This window comes from Neoarius graeffei, chromosome 1 (assembly GCF_027579695.1).
Source record: "Neoarius graeffei isolate fNeoGra1 chromosome 1, fNeoGra1.pri, whole genome shotgun sequence".
Classification (NCBI taxonomy): Eukaryota; Metazoa; Chordata; class Actinopteri; order Siluriformes; family Ariidae; genus Neoarius; species Neoarius graeffei.
Window position 1 is genome coordinate 80,837,687 of NC_083569.1, and position 16,550 is coordinate 80,854,236.

The window sequence follows — 16,550 nt, forward strand, 5'->3', positions numbered from 1 at the left end:
ACGCCTTTTCTGCCTGAGGAGACCAGCCATAAGATCCACCTGTCCCTTTGGTGAGGTCTGACATGGGTGCTGCCACAGAACTGAAGTTCCTGATGAACTTGCGGTAGAAGTTAGCGAATCCTAGGAACCGCTGAACCTCCTTAACGGACTTGGGAGTAGGCCAATCCCGGACGGCCAGGGTCTTGGCAGGGTCCATTTGGAGTTGGCCTGTCCGTACAATAAATCCCAGAAAGGAGACCTCGGGAACATGAAATTCGCATTTCTGGGCCTTGGCGAACAGATTGTTCTGTAGCAGCCTCTGGAGAACCTGGCGGACATGGTGGCGGTGCTCCTGCACGGTCTTGGAAAAGATAAGGATGTCGTCGAGGTAGACAGTTGAAGCAGCCTCTGCTGAGTCGGTCATGACGGAGTCTTTCTGTTAGGGTTTTGCTGGGATTCAAACCTGGTTCGTTGGTGTGATAATCCAGCAAACCCCCACTAGGCCACCAGGGGGATGACTCAAATGCAGAGGCGTGAGGCGGAAGTAGAAAAAGAATCAAAAGGTTTATTTAAACTATATACACTATATACAGGGCAAAACAAAAGACAAAAAAAAAAAACCAAAGAGTATAATCCAAAAGAAAAGCAAAGTGCAAAAATTCAAAAGCTAAGAAGATCAAAAAACACAGTACAAAGGAAACTGGAGATAAACATAACAGCACAAAGACTCCGTGACAAGAGGACTGAACTCAGGGGTATAAATAGACAAACTAATTAAGGACACAGGTGAAGATAATTAGGCAATTAACACAAACACAAGACACAGGAACAGTGGCGGCCTCTAGAGGCCAAAATAAACACGACATGAAAAGGAAATAACAGCGGCCTCTAGAGGCCAAAACAGTCCTAGTCCTAACAGGAATAGCTTAAGAATAAAGTGTTGGAACTTATCTTTTATGTACATAGTGTTATTAACCCACAAAGAGACAGATAAACATTTCTCTTATTTTATTTGCCAACAAATTTGAAAACAAAGGTGAGAACATTGTGACAGACTTAAATCATACTGGCTGTCATTATACGCCATCACCAAAATACATCTGAATTTTTACAATTTCATCAAAAAAACGCAGTATACTTCAAAACTAAAAAGTGGACTAGATGTAGTACAGTATATAACCAGTAAGTAATAGTATATTTCCAGTATGCTATAAAGTATACTTTTATAAACTAAAAAGTGGACTAGAAGTGTGTAATAAGTAAACCAATAGTATATTTCCAGTATACTACAAAGTATACTTTAGTAAACTAAAAAGTGGACTAGAAGTATAGTATATTTCCAGTATACTATGAAGTATGCATTTGTAAACTAAAGAGTGGACTACAAGTATAGAACTAGTAAACTATTAGTATATAAGTTTCCTTGTGGTATACTTGCAGTACAAAATAAAAATACTAGTTGTATACTCAGAGTTTACTTCTCTTAGACTTAAAGTATACGTTTTATAAACTAAAAGTGGGCCAATTTAGTCCCAAAAAGTATTAGATTAGTTTACAAGTATACTGTAAGTACATTGATATCAGTATACTTGGTACACAAAAGTATACTTAAGGAAATGTACTTTAACTTTGCTTAAGTATATTTTATAAAATGAACTTGAAGTGCACTTCTTTTTGATAAGGAAACTCAGAGTCCTGGGATGAGAAGAAGAGAGTCTTTAAGATAATTGCAGCAGCTCTTGGGTACAAATGTTCAGTATCTAGATTAGATTACCTACAAAATAATCTGGGACTGTGCACGATCGCAGAATTGAGTCACCCATGCAGAAGTAGTGAATGAATGAATCTCTACTCATTTTATTCATGCAAGTTGAACCGTACTGTCACTTAATTTACTTCAATATGTACTTTGAATACCAGTCATTCTTTTCACAATGACACACTGAACAAAATGGCCTGTTAAATTAACACAAAAAAATCTTGTACATCGGTTGCACTTATTAAAATCATATCCACTAAGACCAATTAAGTCATGTTTGTTTGACTGAACATGACTTAATTGGTCTTAGTGGATATGATTTTAATAAGTGCAACCGATGTACAAGATTTTTTTGTGTTAATTTAACAGGCCATTTTTTTCAGTGCATGTTGATTTGAAAACATCACTTTATTTAGTTTTATCACTTTAAATCTTCAATTTAAGGCTGTTAAACCTCAACTGCTTTGTTGTAAAAATGAGAGAAATGTTAGTCACTCTGGATAAGGACATCTGTCAAATGCATACTTACAGAGCATTTTATCAGGAACACCTTTACATCTATTCATTCATGCACTTATCTAATCAGCCAATCATATTGCAGCAGCACAGTCCATCATCAGCTATGGGTAATGTCCACATCAACCATCAGAATGGGGGGAAAATGTGATCTCAGTGATTTTGACTGTGGCATGATTGTTGGTGCCAGACAGGCTGATTTGATCATTTTTTTTTTCGATAACTGCTGATCTCCTGGAATGTTCATGTACAACAGTCTTCAGAGTTTACTCTGAATGTTGCAATAAAGAAAAAAAAATCTAGTGAGTAACAGTTCTGTGATGAAAACACCTTACTGATGAAAGACGTCAGTGGAGAATGGTCAGGCTGGTTCGAGCTGATAGAAAGGATATGGTAACTCGGATAACCACTCTGTACAACTGTGGTGATCAGAAAAGCATTTCAGAATGCGCACCGTGTCAAACCTTAAGGCAGATGGGCTACAACAGCAGACAATCATATCAGATCCCATGGCCTAAAGGTTAGAGAAGCAGCCTTGGGCCCAAAGGGTTGCTGGTTTGAGTCCCTGGACTGGTAGGAAAATCCATGGCTGAAGTGCCCTTGAGCCCAACTGCTCCCCAGGTGCTGTGTGTGTGTGTATGTGTACTTGTATGTCACTCTGGATAAGAGCGTTTGCTAAATGCCTGTGATGTAATGTTCCACTTCTATTAGATGAGAACTGTGGGCACAGGTTAACCAAACCTGGACAGTTAGATACTGGATGTATCCTGGTCTGATGAATCTCAATGTCTGCTGAGGCACGCAGATGGTAGGGGCAGAATTTGGCACCACCAGCATGAAACCATGGACCCAACCTGCTTTGTATCAACAGTCCAGGCTGGAGGAAGTAGTATAATGTTTTCTTGGCACAATTTGGGCTTGGTAATACCAGTCATCGCTTGAATGCCACATTTGAGTATTGTTGTTGACTATGGGCACGATTCTCCCATACTTGCTTTTTTTGTGCACTTTCAGTTACGCACATTTCACTTACGCATATTCGCTCCTGCTCTCTCTCTCTCTCTCTCTTTTCTTGTATCCCACTACTGAGTGAAGGCAATCAGCTGACATAAGGGCCCTCTTGTTCAAAGCAACACTTGCACAAATATCATCCACAGACTGAACACAAATATCATCATGGCCTCTGCACCGTCAATTAAAGCCAAAAATAGCTGACACGCAAAGACAATCATAAGATTACACGTCATAATGAAAGCAGAAATGTCGAGCTCTTCTCCGTCTTTCCCACTCTTTCATAAGCACAAGCAAATGCAGGGCAAGCATTTTGGTTTCGGATTCTTCGGCATACCAGAAAGTTGGTCCTATTTATACTCATTTTAATGTACAGTTAGGTCCATAAATATTTGGACAGAGGCAACATTTTTCTAATTTTGGTTCTGTACATTACCACAATGAATTGTGAACAAAACAATTCAGATGCAGTTGAAGTTCAGACTTTCAGCTTTAATTCAGTGGGTTGAACAAAATGATTGCATAAAAATGTGATGAACTAAAGCATTTTTTTAAACACAATCCCTTCATTTCAGGGGCTCAAAAGTAATTGGACAAATTAAATAATTGTAAATAAAATGTTCATTTCTAATACTTGGTTGAAAACCCTTTGTTGGCAATGACTGCCTGAAGTCTTGAACTTATGGGCATCACCAGACGCTGTGTTTCCTCCTTTTCAATGCTCTGCCAGGCCTTTACTGCAGCGGTTTTTCAGTTGCTGTTTGTTTGTGGGCCTTTCTGTCTGAAGTTTAGTCTTTAACAAGTGAAATGCATGCTCAATTGGGTTGAGATCAGGTGACTGACTTGGTCATTCAAGAATATTCCACTTCTTTGCTTTAATAAACTCCTGGGTTGCTTTGGCTTTATGTTTTGGGTCATTGTCCATCTGTATTATGAAACGCCGACCAATCAGTTTGGCTGGATTTGAGCACACAGTATGTCTCTGAATACCTCAGAATTCATCCGGCTGCTTCTGTCCTGTGTCACATCATCAGTAAACACTAGTGACCCAGTGCCACTGGCAGCCATGCATGCCCAAGCCATCACACTGCCTCCGCCGTGTTTTACAGATGATGTGGTATGCTTTGGATCATGAGCTGTACCACGCCTTCGCCATACTTTTTTCTTTCCATCATTCTCGTCGAGGTTGATCTTGGTTTCATCTGTCCAAAGAATGTTCTTCCAGAACTGTGCTGGCTTTTTTAGATGTTTTTTAGCAAAGTCCAATCTAGCCTTTTTATTCTTGAGGCTTATGAGTGGCTTGCACCGTGCAGTGAACCCTCTGTATTTACTTTCATGCAGTCTTCTCTTTATGGTAGATTTGGATATTGATACGCTTACCTCCTGGAGAGTGTTGTTCACTTGGTTGGCTGTTGTGAAGGGGTTTCTGTTCACCATGGAAATTATTCTGCGATCATCCACTACTGTTGTCTTCTGTGAGTGTCCAGGTCTTTTTGCATTGATGAGTTCACCAGTGCTTTCTTTCTTTCTTTCTCAGGATGTACCAAACTGTAGATTTTGCCACTCCTAATATTGTAGCAATTTCTCGAATGTTTTTTTTCTGTTTTTGCAGCTTAAGGATGGCTTGTTTCACCTGCATGGAGAGCTCCTTTGACTGCATGTTTTCTTCACAGCAAAATCTTCCAAATGCAAGCGCCACACCTCAAATCAACTCCAGGCCTTTTATCTGCTTAATTGAGTGACATAATGAAGGAATTGCCCACACTTGCCCATGAAATAGCCTTTGAGTCAATTGTCCAATTACTTTTGGGCCCGTGGGCGGCACGGTGGTGTAGTGGTTAGCGCTGTCGCCTCACAGCAAGAAGGTCCTGGGTTCGAGCCCCGGGGCCGGCGAGGGCCTTTCTGTGTGGAGTTTGCATGTTCTCCCCGTGTCCGCGTGGGTTTCCTCCGGGTGCTCCAGTTTCCCCCACAGTCCAAAGACATGCAGGTTAGGTTGACTGGTGACTCTAAATTGACCGTAGGTGTGAATGTGAGTGTGAATGGTTGTCTGTGTCTATGTGTCAGCCCTGTGATGACCTGGCGACTTGTCCAGGGTGTACCCCGCCTTTCGCCCGTAGTCAGCTGGGATAGGCTCCAGCTTGCCTGCGACCCTGTAGAAGGATAAAGCGGCTAGAGATAATGAGATGAGATGAGATGAGACTTTTGGTCCCTTTAAAAACAGGGTGGCACATGTTAAGGAGCTGAAACTCCTAAACCCTTCATCCAATTTTAATGTGGATACCCTCAAATGAAAGCTGAAAGTCTGGACTTTATGTCCATTATATAACTATAACTTGAATATGTTTCAGTAAACAGGTAAAAAAAAAAAAATTTGTATCAGTGTCCAAATATATATGGACCTAACTGTATATTACTCTTTTAATCTAATTGAACTAATGCTTTACCAGGTTTGTTCACAATACTGTGTGGCATAAAACATTTTTGTTCTGTTTAATGTGCAATATAAAGTTATAAAATTTTTTATCATAGTTTAAAACAAATGACACACAAATTTTTTAAATTTATTTGTACATGTACAATAATGTTAAAAGTAGACTTAAAAGGCAATATGGTGTTTCACCATGTGGTGGCGCTTGATTTGTTACAGCCCTCAGAAGCATGCAGTTGAAAAGCACTTAAGTCCAGGGCAGAATGAGCATAATGGCATTTACAAATACCATGAGAGAATTGCGCCCATATGTACATCCCTTCATAGCCACATTTACCATCTTCTAATTCTAATTCCAGCATGATAATGAAAAAGAAGAAGCCTTTATTTGTCACATGTACACAAGCACAGTGAAATTCCTCCTCTGCACTGAACCCATCTGAAGCAGTGAACACACACATGCTCAGAGCAGTGGGCAGCTATGCTACAGCACCCGGGGAGCAGTTGGGGGTTCGGTGCCTTGCTCAAGGGCACGTCAGCCATGATACAGAGGGGGAGGAATGTACTGTTCATTCACTCAACTCCCCTCACATTTTTCTTGCCGGTCCCAGGAATCAAACCGGCGACCCTTTGAGTCCAAGGCTGCTTCTCTAACCTTCAGGCCATGGCTGCCCCCATGGGCATAATAGCATAATGCACCATGTCACAAAGCAAAATGCATCTCGAACTGGTTTCATGAGCATGACAATAAGTTCAGTGTTCTTCAGTGGCCTGAATCCAGTAGAACACCTTTGGGCTGTAGTACAACAGGAGATCCGCAGCGTGAAACATCTGCAATGTCAACATGGACCAGAATCTTAAAGAAATGTTTCCAGCATGTTGTGGAATCCGGGCGGCACGGTGGTGTAGTGGTTAGCGCTGTCGCCTCACAGCAAGAAGGTCCTGGGTTTGAGCCCCGGGGCCGGCGAGGGCCTTTCTGTGCGGAGTTTGCATGTTCTCCCTGTGTCCGCGTGGGTTTCCTCCGGGTGCTCCGGTTTCCCCCACAGTCCAAAGACATGCAGGTTAGGTTAACTGGTGACTCTAAATTGACCGTAGGTGTGAATGTGAGTGTGAATGGTTGTCTGTGTCTATGTGTCAGCCCTGTGATGACCTGGCGACTTGTCCAGGGTGTACCCCGCCTTTCGCCCATAGTCAGCTGGGATAGGCTCCAGCTTGCCTGCGACCCTGTAGAAGGATAAAGCGGCTAGAGATAATGTGATGTGTGATGTTGTGGAATCCATGCCATGAAGAATTGAGGCTGTTCTGAGCAGAGCATTTTTTAAGGATTTTTCCACTAGGAGACCAACTGGTCTGGGCAATACAATCACAGGCCCCAGAGTCCATGCGGCTGCACCGCTGCGGCATATTCTGTGATGCAAAATGGTTCACCAATCACCATACAGACAAACACACTACAGTGACTACACAGCTATCAAGAGCAATTACCAAGCACAAATGTTATGTCAAAGACACTCAAAGTTACACAGTAATGACATCGGATTCTGACATCAGCCATCTCAGTAACCAAATTTTAGTTTTGTTTTTCTTAACCAACATGATCTTGTGTGTATATCTTACAACATAGATCTTCGTTTTCCTTGTTAAATGTATACTTACATGGTACTTGGTTAATTAATTGCAACTGATTGAACCAAATGATAAGACATAACTTGGTTTAAAATTTGGTCTCCCAGTGAAGCTGGTTTGGCATTGACTAGGAGACCAAATCTGGCCACTGGGAGACCATTTGGTCTCCCAGTAACTCATCTCATCTCATTATCTCTAGCCGCTTTATCCTGTTCTACAGGGTCGCAGGCAAGCTGGAGCCTATCCCAGCTGACTACGGGCAAAAGGCAGGGTACACCCTGGACAAGTCGCCAGATCATCACAGGGCTGACACATAGACACAGACAACCATTCACACTCACATCTACGGTCAATTTAGAGTCACCAGTTAACCTAACCTGCATGTCTTTGGACTGTGGGGGAAACCGGAGCACCCGGAGGAAACCCATACGGTCACGGGGAGAACATGCAAACTCCGCACAGAAAGGCCCTCACCGGCCACGGGGCTCGAACCCGGACCTTCTTGCTGTGAGGCGACAGCACTAACCACTACACCACCGTGCCGCCCCTCCCAGTAACTATGTTAAAAAATGCTCTGGTTCTGAGAACAAAAGGAGGCCCTGCCCAGTATTAGTACAGTGTTCTTAATAAAGTGTTTGGTGAGTGTAAACTTAAACTGGGAAATGGCTCAGTGATGCAGTGGGTAGTGTTTCTGCCTAACAGCTGAAGGTTTGATCCTGAGCTCAGGTTATGTCTGTATAGAGTTTCACATGTTTGTCTGTGCCCAGTGAGTTTCTTTCCTGTTCTCCAGCTTCCTCCCTCACATCTCCCAAAAACATATTGGTCAGTGGACTGAGCACTCCAGATTACTTCTGCGTGAGGATAAGTGTGTGAACATCGTTTAATAATCAGGGGCCATCGTGTTGCTTTGAGCCTTGTGTCACTGTTCAGTGTCGGCTCCAGCTTTACCATAACCCTGCTCAGGATAAAAGCACTGACTGATGCGTGAATGAATTAATGAATGACCTTTAATTAGTAATGAAATGTAGAGTGACTTTCAGATTTTTCAAATGTAGGTCATAAAAATAATTTTCCCTGACACCCAATTATTTTTTTAGTGGACTGAAAGCTACAGAATTCGAATCGCAGACTTCTAATTTTATTAGTTTTTTTTTTAAAATAGAACAATTAATGAATTGAGGGCCACGTGGCCCAAAATTCTCCACTATTTTTTCCTGCTTCACCATGACCCAATTCAAGATACTATGTCATGCATTATGTGGTGGGCTTTCCCCGTTCACGCAAATCATTGTGGGATACAAATTTGAAACAGGAGAGAAAAATGGAGGACGTGAGTATGTGAATGAAAAGTGAAAGACTGACTACAGTAATGGAAAGCGAGAAGAAAAGACATTATGTTGCGAAGGAAAGGAAACACAGGACCAAACTAATAAATATCGGCGGTCAGCGAGCACCTCAATGTGATCAGCTGTTCGTTTAGCGACAAGATGATGTAACGGTCAGTGCACGGTCAAGGTAAACCTGCGCATGCGCACACGGACTTCCTCTGTCTGCTTGACTGTGCGAAGTGAGTGATTTCATGCACATTATTTGCTCAGGAATCCCCTCAAATTAAATAACTTCCCAGCCACAGAATAGCCTGTTTTTTTTTTTTTTTTTAGATATTACAGAAATAAACATATATAACAATGACTAAATTTCACTGATTTTCTGAAATCAAAAGGCCGTCTACTTTAAATTCCTAGGTGATGGCAAATGTAACATGGCATCACCTATTTATCCTTGTAGGTGGCACCATTTGACAGCAAACATTACATTATTGGCATTTAGAAGAAACTGTTATCTTTGTCACATGCACAGCCAAATTAACCCATCTGAAGCAGTGAACACATAAGTGAGCAATGAGCGCACACACACATCCAGAGCAGTGGGCAGCTATGCCTTGCTCAAGGGCACTTCAGCCATGATACAGAGGGAGGGGGTTCATTCACTCAACTTTCCTTACATTTCTTCTGCCAGTCCCAGGAATCAAACCAGCAACCCTTTGGGCCCAACGCCATGTCGTTTCCCCTATTTAGCAGATGCTGTTATCCAGAGTGATGTACAACACACCCAGAGGAGCAGTTGAGGGTTAGGTGCCTTGCTCAAGGGCACTTCAGCCATTCCTGCTGGTCCAGGGAATGAAACCAAAGGCCTTTTGGTTTGCTTCTGTAACCTTTAGGCCATGGCTTCCCCACTTCCCCCCTGGGTACAGTCAGTTTTGGCTCTTCCCCATGAAACAAACCACCCTATGTCTTTTATTTGGATGTACAGCTTTATTTAACTTCAACACACAGCTGAAACACATACAAAACCCATAAGAAATAAGATCAGTAGAAACTTCATCTGGGAGTAAGGGGTGTTGGATGACTTGAGATTTTTACCAAATTTATTCAACTTTTCATGTCAAAAACATCGAACACAAACCATAAAGCAAAACTGAAACAATAACATGACAAAGACAGTTAAAATATCACACACTTCAATCACATGTTGCTGATGGTGGGTACAGTCATATTCTCTGGACACATCTCAAGACATCTGTCATGGTTTACACCAACATCTTGGATGGCTTTCAGTGATCTCTCTTCAAACTTCTACGGGAATTAACAGTGTGTATATGCACTGAGTGTTTGTAGTGAATAGGATGTACAACACATAGAACATAAAAGATCTAGTAAGGTCTAAAGTGTTCGCAAAATGACGTGTAAAGAATTATAAATATAATTACAAATCAAACACGTATAAATGTGCCTGGATAGTTTTTTTTAAATTACATTCTTTAACTACAAGACTTCAGATGTGTCCAGAACATCGACACTAAACATTTTATTGCTTTTCTACACCACTTACACACATTTACAATATTTATCCACATAAGGAACAATCTGTACTCATTTTAGTGGTTATTGTTTTTCACGAGTATTAATTGGGTAAAAGTGTGACATCACTATGTAGGCACATAGACAAACACTGTGACCTGTGACTACAAACATCACACATCACATCACATGAGCCACACACACAACAGTAGACTCTGAACCTTTCCATCTACGTGTCAGTCCATCAGATTTTCATACCAGATGGTCAGATTATGATTTTGGAGTTATACCTAGTTATACCTGCTGCATTACACTACCAAGCCTCCATATGCAGGTGCAAAACATCGTGTGCTTTTCAATGCTGTAAACAGAGCACCTGGTACAAAAATCACGTAGTGTGACACATATTTTGCTAATATTTGGAAGTACATCGGAACGATTGCACTTCTGCAATATTATTTGTTTTAAAAGTACAGTATATCTGCATGTGTGTGTCTCATGTTATCGCGATCACTCGAATAAATCACTGTAAAAACTAGATGTCTTGGGTGACAGCAAGACTGAATAGTTTCTGTAGCAAAATATACACGTTATGTAGGATTTTGGATGGGAAAATATCATCCTACATGAAACCCTGTCACACAAATAGCAAATGTGGACAATGTAAGCAGTCGGTGGTGTATACCTTCATTTTTTATTTACGGTGGCAGCACAGATATAAAGCGACATTACCGGTATATGTGCCAGAGAAGGGCTGGCTTGGTCAGTTAAAGTTAGTCAAGTTCTTGCACCCACATTAACACCAGTAGTGCATCTATATTATTTTAGAGTAATATGAACATTCATTGCTAATGATTTATCTGACTCTGAACACACATTTATTACTCAAGCACTCATTTATACAATCCTATATATTTTATATAGGCTATATAATCTTTGACAATCATGTCAAGAACAAAAATATAGCACTCCCTTACACTATCATTTTCCTTTTTCAAAAAATAAAGCCAAGCTACGTAACGTGAAAATAGATCCTTTTTGACATTGAACAAGAAATTACATAAAATGTATTTAGTTCATTTAATTGGTAATTGAACACATGCATATGAGTGTTTCGATTGTGTTTTTAGACCTCAGTGTGTGTGTGTGTGTGTGTGTGTGTGTGTGTGTGTGAGAGAGAATATAAAAGAAAATCAGCAGTAAAAATCATGTATGCTGTTATTCATTCAGTTAAGCAAGTCATCATATATTCCAGAGCTTTTTTCATTTGTTGTAAATGTTTTATCTTTAAAAAAAAAAAATTGTTCAATGGTGATTAAAAACAAAACAAACAAACAAAAAAACCCAGCCACAACATGAATGCCTAAATCCAGGCAATATTATTATCTTATTATCCAATTATTATATTATAATTAAGGCAACTAAAAGTGTTAGAATTGTACTCACACCAGACAAAGACTCTGGTAAAAAACTACTCTAAGCCACAAAATGTGGTTCTTAAATATATATTTTATAGATACTATCTCGAGCTTAAAAAAAAAAGAAAAAAGAAAATCCCAGAGTTATCAATTTGAGAAAAACAACACAAAACTGTGAAATAAAAGCACTGACTGAAAATGACAACACAATAATAATTATAACAAAGCTTCATAAAAAATAAACAAATCAGACTAATTATGGATTTAAAAAAAACATTTTGCAATTTTAAAAAAATGGTTCTTAGTGTATCTAAGTTGAATCTGATATGAGATACTGCAATCAAAATACTTTGGGACATTTAGACTACACTAAGGATGATTTTATGGGATGTGAAAGAACAAATACTGCACTAAGCGGACACACTGGATTTCAACGTGGTTCATATAAATATATATTTCTAGAGTGTGTGTGTGTGTGTGTGTGTGTGTGAGAGAGAGAGAAGCTGTAGTACATCACACTGACTACATCAAAAAAAAAAAAGCTGGAGGAATACTTGAGGTCAGAGGATGAGACTGGCAATACAACAGTGTGGATGTAAAAATAATTTTAGTTGGATGTGTACATCAACAAAGAATGCGTATTTAGTTCTGTATCGTAAATCGGACTTTACCAAAATAGCAGTATCTTATGTACATTCAGTTTTGAAGGTTTATGATCTGAAGTGGTAATCTTTACAGAAGCCACTGCAGCATGTCGAGGAGGCCATGTCGAGGGGTTAAGTAAAAAATGTAGAGGCCTGGAACAGGATCCAGCATCTTTACCCAACCTCATCGCTCACCTTGCACCTCTACCTCAGTCTACCTCACTCAGATTAATAAATGACTACTGTGTATGTGTGCAAAGGCAGATGCAGCAATTGAAATAAGGTGTACTAGTGTGTGCTTTATGAGTTCACACCCATTTTACTAGTGTGGCTCTGTATCAATTGGGGACCCTGCATGTGACTGTGTGTGTGTGTGTGTGTGTGTGTGTGTGTGTGTGTGTGTGTGTGTGTGTGTGTGCGTGCGTGCGTGTGTTTAGCCATCGGTTGAGTCTGGCATCGTACTGTCCGCTGCAGTCAGAGGAGCAGACTCCTTCATCTCTATCCCGTCTTCTCTGTATCCATCCTCAGGTTTCTTCTCATCCTCGGCTGGATAAACCACCACACAGAACTTCTGGCCCAGGTAAGTCATCTTATCTGTGGGAAATTACAAAGCATATTGTCTTATTTATTTATTTTCATCGAAATGAGTAATTATCTACAGTTGAATTAAGACAGGGAGGGATCAAATAAAGACATTAATCGAGTCTATTCCACTTACCCACAAATGTGTTGAAACACTGGGGCTTGTTGTCCCAGTAGACGCCCAGGAAGTAGACGGGCACACCGGTGAGCATAATGGCCAGGCCGATGCCACAAACCACAGGTTCAGAGTACAGAGAGAAGATCAGTAGGAAGGCCCAGAACAGCAGGTAGATCACTGGCCACACTAGGCTGATCTGAGATCAGGATACAAGTATGGAATTAGATATTCCTGAGAAAAATCAGTACACTGTAAAGTTTTTAGTGAACAAGGAGTTCAGTTCTCAGGTTCATATTTAAATGAATGTGGCTCAAGGATCAGCTCAGTGTCTGAAAGCAAAAAAAAAAAAGCATCTCTGAAAGGGCTTAATGTCACCCTGAACTAAAACACACACAGACGGTCTAAAACTCAGAAACTGTTGTCACATTTAGATTTCTGAAAACCTACAACATGGCAGATTATTACACATACAGGACACTTTTCTGATGGAATAAAAACGTGTTCTATTCCCTTCTGGCAGGTTCCATTCATTTGGTTTGATAGCATGCAATATTATCATCATATTGCTTATCCTATGTGTATTATGTCACTCTACCCAATGGAGAATGAGCGTTGAATATGGTTTACGATATTGCATGGTTGTCAAGACATGATGTCACATGTCAGAGACGTAAAACTTCAGTGCTAGCAAGCGACTGTGACAATTTGTAAACAAACATTGCCGCCAGGTTTGCATCGCTAAATATGGAAAATTTTGAAAAAGAGAGACACATTGAACACCTGAATGTATAATAATAATAATAATAATAATAATAATAGTAGTAGTAGTAGTAGTAGTAGTAATAATAAAGGCTTTTTTCGTGGTATATCAGATATATTCCATTCAGCTACTCGTCTTTGACTTGTTCAGTATCATGCTAGCTGAATGAGATACATCTGATATCACTCAACGCCAGCCAATATTACTTAAATATTTCATTAGCAAAAATGTGACTGAGTATTAAGCAACATTGCATCATGAAATACTAGAACCTATGATCTAACCTGTTATGGAAATGTACGGTGTGCGACGCCAGATTCCCACAGAGGGCTGTGTAGGGCCAAGAGCTATTTCTAAATGTCATAATAATGGAATGTGTATCTCTGGATTCTTTTTATTAACGTGTGACATTATGGAATTAATTTGACTGACTTTAATAACAAGTATCATCAAAACCAGCATGTGAATAATTAAAGTCGAAGCAGAACAAAACTAGAAGGGCATGCAGTAGAGTGCATAACTCTGCCAAACCACATACTGTCAACATCAAAATCCAAATCACTTGAACAATAGTAATAAGAATAATTTTATTCTTAAAGTGTGTTACATAAAATCTCAATGCTCTTACAATAAAAGAATATTTAACAGTTATTCCATGAAATCGGTACATGAGCTGATAGTCGGCTATAAGCCATGTATGATGAGATTGAGTGGAATAACTGTTTTATTCTCTCCACATTCACTGGATTTTGATAAACCGAGCATTTTTATTGTTATTTTTTGCAAATTCGATAAATAAAAACTTTATACAAAACATCCGACAAAATCATTTCTGCTTAGAATAAATAATTTCTATTTAAAACATTAAATGGGATGGGACCCAGCTACCTACTGGATATGTTTCAATTATATGCACCAACTAGGTCTCTAAGATCACAAGAGAAAAACTTGCTAGTAATACCAGCTGTCAAAATGAAGTGTGGTGAAGCAGCCTTTAGTTGCTATGCTGCTAAGCTTTGGAACCAACTTCCAGATGAGATCAAAAATGCTCCTACTGTTGTTAGTTTTAAATCCAGGCTCAAGACAAAGCTGTTTTCAGATGCTTTCACTTGATTAATTTTTACCTAAGTAATTAATTTCCTTTAACATAATTTCTTTTAATTTTGATTTTAATGATTTTACTTTCTTTATTTTAATTTCTTTTTAATCTTGGATTTTACTGATTAACTTTATTTTAATTTAATTTCTACTATTGTTTAATTCTTATTATTTTTCTTCCCCAATTATTTTATGTAATTTTATTTTCTATTGTTTACTGTTCTGCTTTTACTTCTGTAAAGCACATTGAACTGCCACTGTGTATGAAATGTGCTATATAAATAAACTTGCCTTGCCTTAGAATGTAAACAAACTGGCGAAATGACAGTAGCAATTTGTGCAAAATGTGATAATAATAATTCTTGAAAAAAAAAAAGATACGTTCTTACCATCAAATACTTGTATTTTGGGGGGATTTTGTTTTAGAGTAGAGTTTTTATTTCATCCTCGGTTGGTTCAGCAACACGCTCCACCATTTTGTTTTTCTCTACTCACAGTATATGAGCTGATATCCTAGTAGTAGAGTAGCCAATAAAAGCATGCGATTGCTCATATCCAGTGAATGTGGATCGAATAATTAGAAATATCACATGTTAAGAGCCTGGCACCATGACGTCAGGCTCATAAAACGGCAAATTGAATAGTGATAGTAATAGAAAAGAATATCAAATATTAAAAAAATAATTTAAAAATTCACAAAGAAAAGTAATTTATGCATGAAATAAGAATGTCTTAAGTTTTCTTTTAAAAATGTCAATGGATGAAGTGTTTCTTATAGATAGTGGCAAATTGTTCCACAACTTATGGAAAATGCACGAGAACCATAGTCTTGATAGGCGTAGATTATCGCTAGCATTAGATCGATGAACTGAGGATAATACTAAATCTGTACACCAAATTTCATCAAAATCCGTTCACGACTTTTGGAGTTACATTGGGAACAGACAAAAAAAAAAATCCTGGATCTGCATATATATCCAGATTTGCATCAAAATCTAATCAATTCTTCCTCAGCCCATGGCTCACGTTTCCTCAAAATGTCATCAAAATCCATTACCTACTTTTTGAGTTACATTGGGAACAAACAAACAAAGGCGAAAACATAACCTCCTCCAACAAAGTTGGCAAATTTTTGCTGTGACCTACATACTAATGAGACTTTTGTCCCCAGATCACACTCACTTTGATTGGTCGTGGCATGTCAGGCTGTTTGATTCGCAGGACAATCTGCCCGGCGACTGTGACACCATAGAAGAGGTAGTTGATAAAGCCCACATAGTTGATAAGTGTGTACATATCACTCGTGCACAGCATCAGAAGGGTCGAGATGCACTGAGAAAAAAAAAATACAAGGATGAAGAGAATAAGAAACGACTACATTTCGAAGAGTTCAATGATTGATTCCTGAGATTTCGGTAGTCAGTTCAGAATTACATTTCGTAAACTGCGGAAGATGAGAGTGGAAGCAAAAAGGAGTGTGTACAGTACGTGACTCACAGTAAAGAGGAGGGCAGGAATAGGTGTGCAGCGCTTCACATGGATCATAGCTAGCAGGCTGGGCAGATGGCCCTCTCTGGCACCGGCGAAGAACAACCTGAGAGAAAATGGTGCGTGCAGCAATTTAGGACATTCAGTTCAATAGCAGACATCAGACATTGAGTGAAAGATAGAATGACATTAGAAGAAGGCAAACAGAGATCATTCACACAACAGGACTGGCAGCGAGGGTGTGGTCAAGCGTCAGCTGTGA

The 16,550-nt window shown here is 39.5% G+C and overlaps 1 protein-coding gene across 1 annotated transcript in view; it reads right to left on the bottom strand.

Annotated features, from left to right (window-relative positions):
* Window positions 1-9,614: 9,614 nt before the first annotated feature.
* slc7a8a (solute carrier family 7 member 8a) overlaps window positions 9,615-16,550 on the bottom strand; it is a 77,713-nt gene continuing 70,777 nt past the window's right edge. The window contains exons 8-11 of the mRNA XM_060936901.1: window positions 16,298-16,394; window positions 15,983-16,132; window positions 12,961-13,138; window positions 9,615-12,836 (exon numbers count right to left, since the gene is read on the bottom strand). Coding sequence (XP_060792884.1) covers window positions 12,676-12,836; window positions 12,961-13,138; window positions 15,983-16,132; window positions 16,298-16,394 — 586 coding nt within the window. The 3' untranslated portion in view covers window positions 9,615-12,675. The remainder of the gene's footprint in view (window positions 12,837-12,960; window positions 13,139-15,982; window positions 16,133-16,297; window positions 16,395-16,550) is intronic.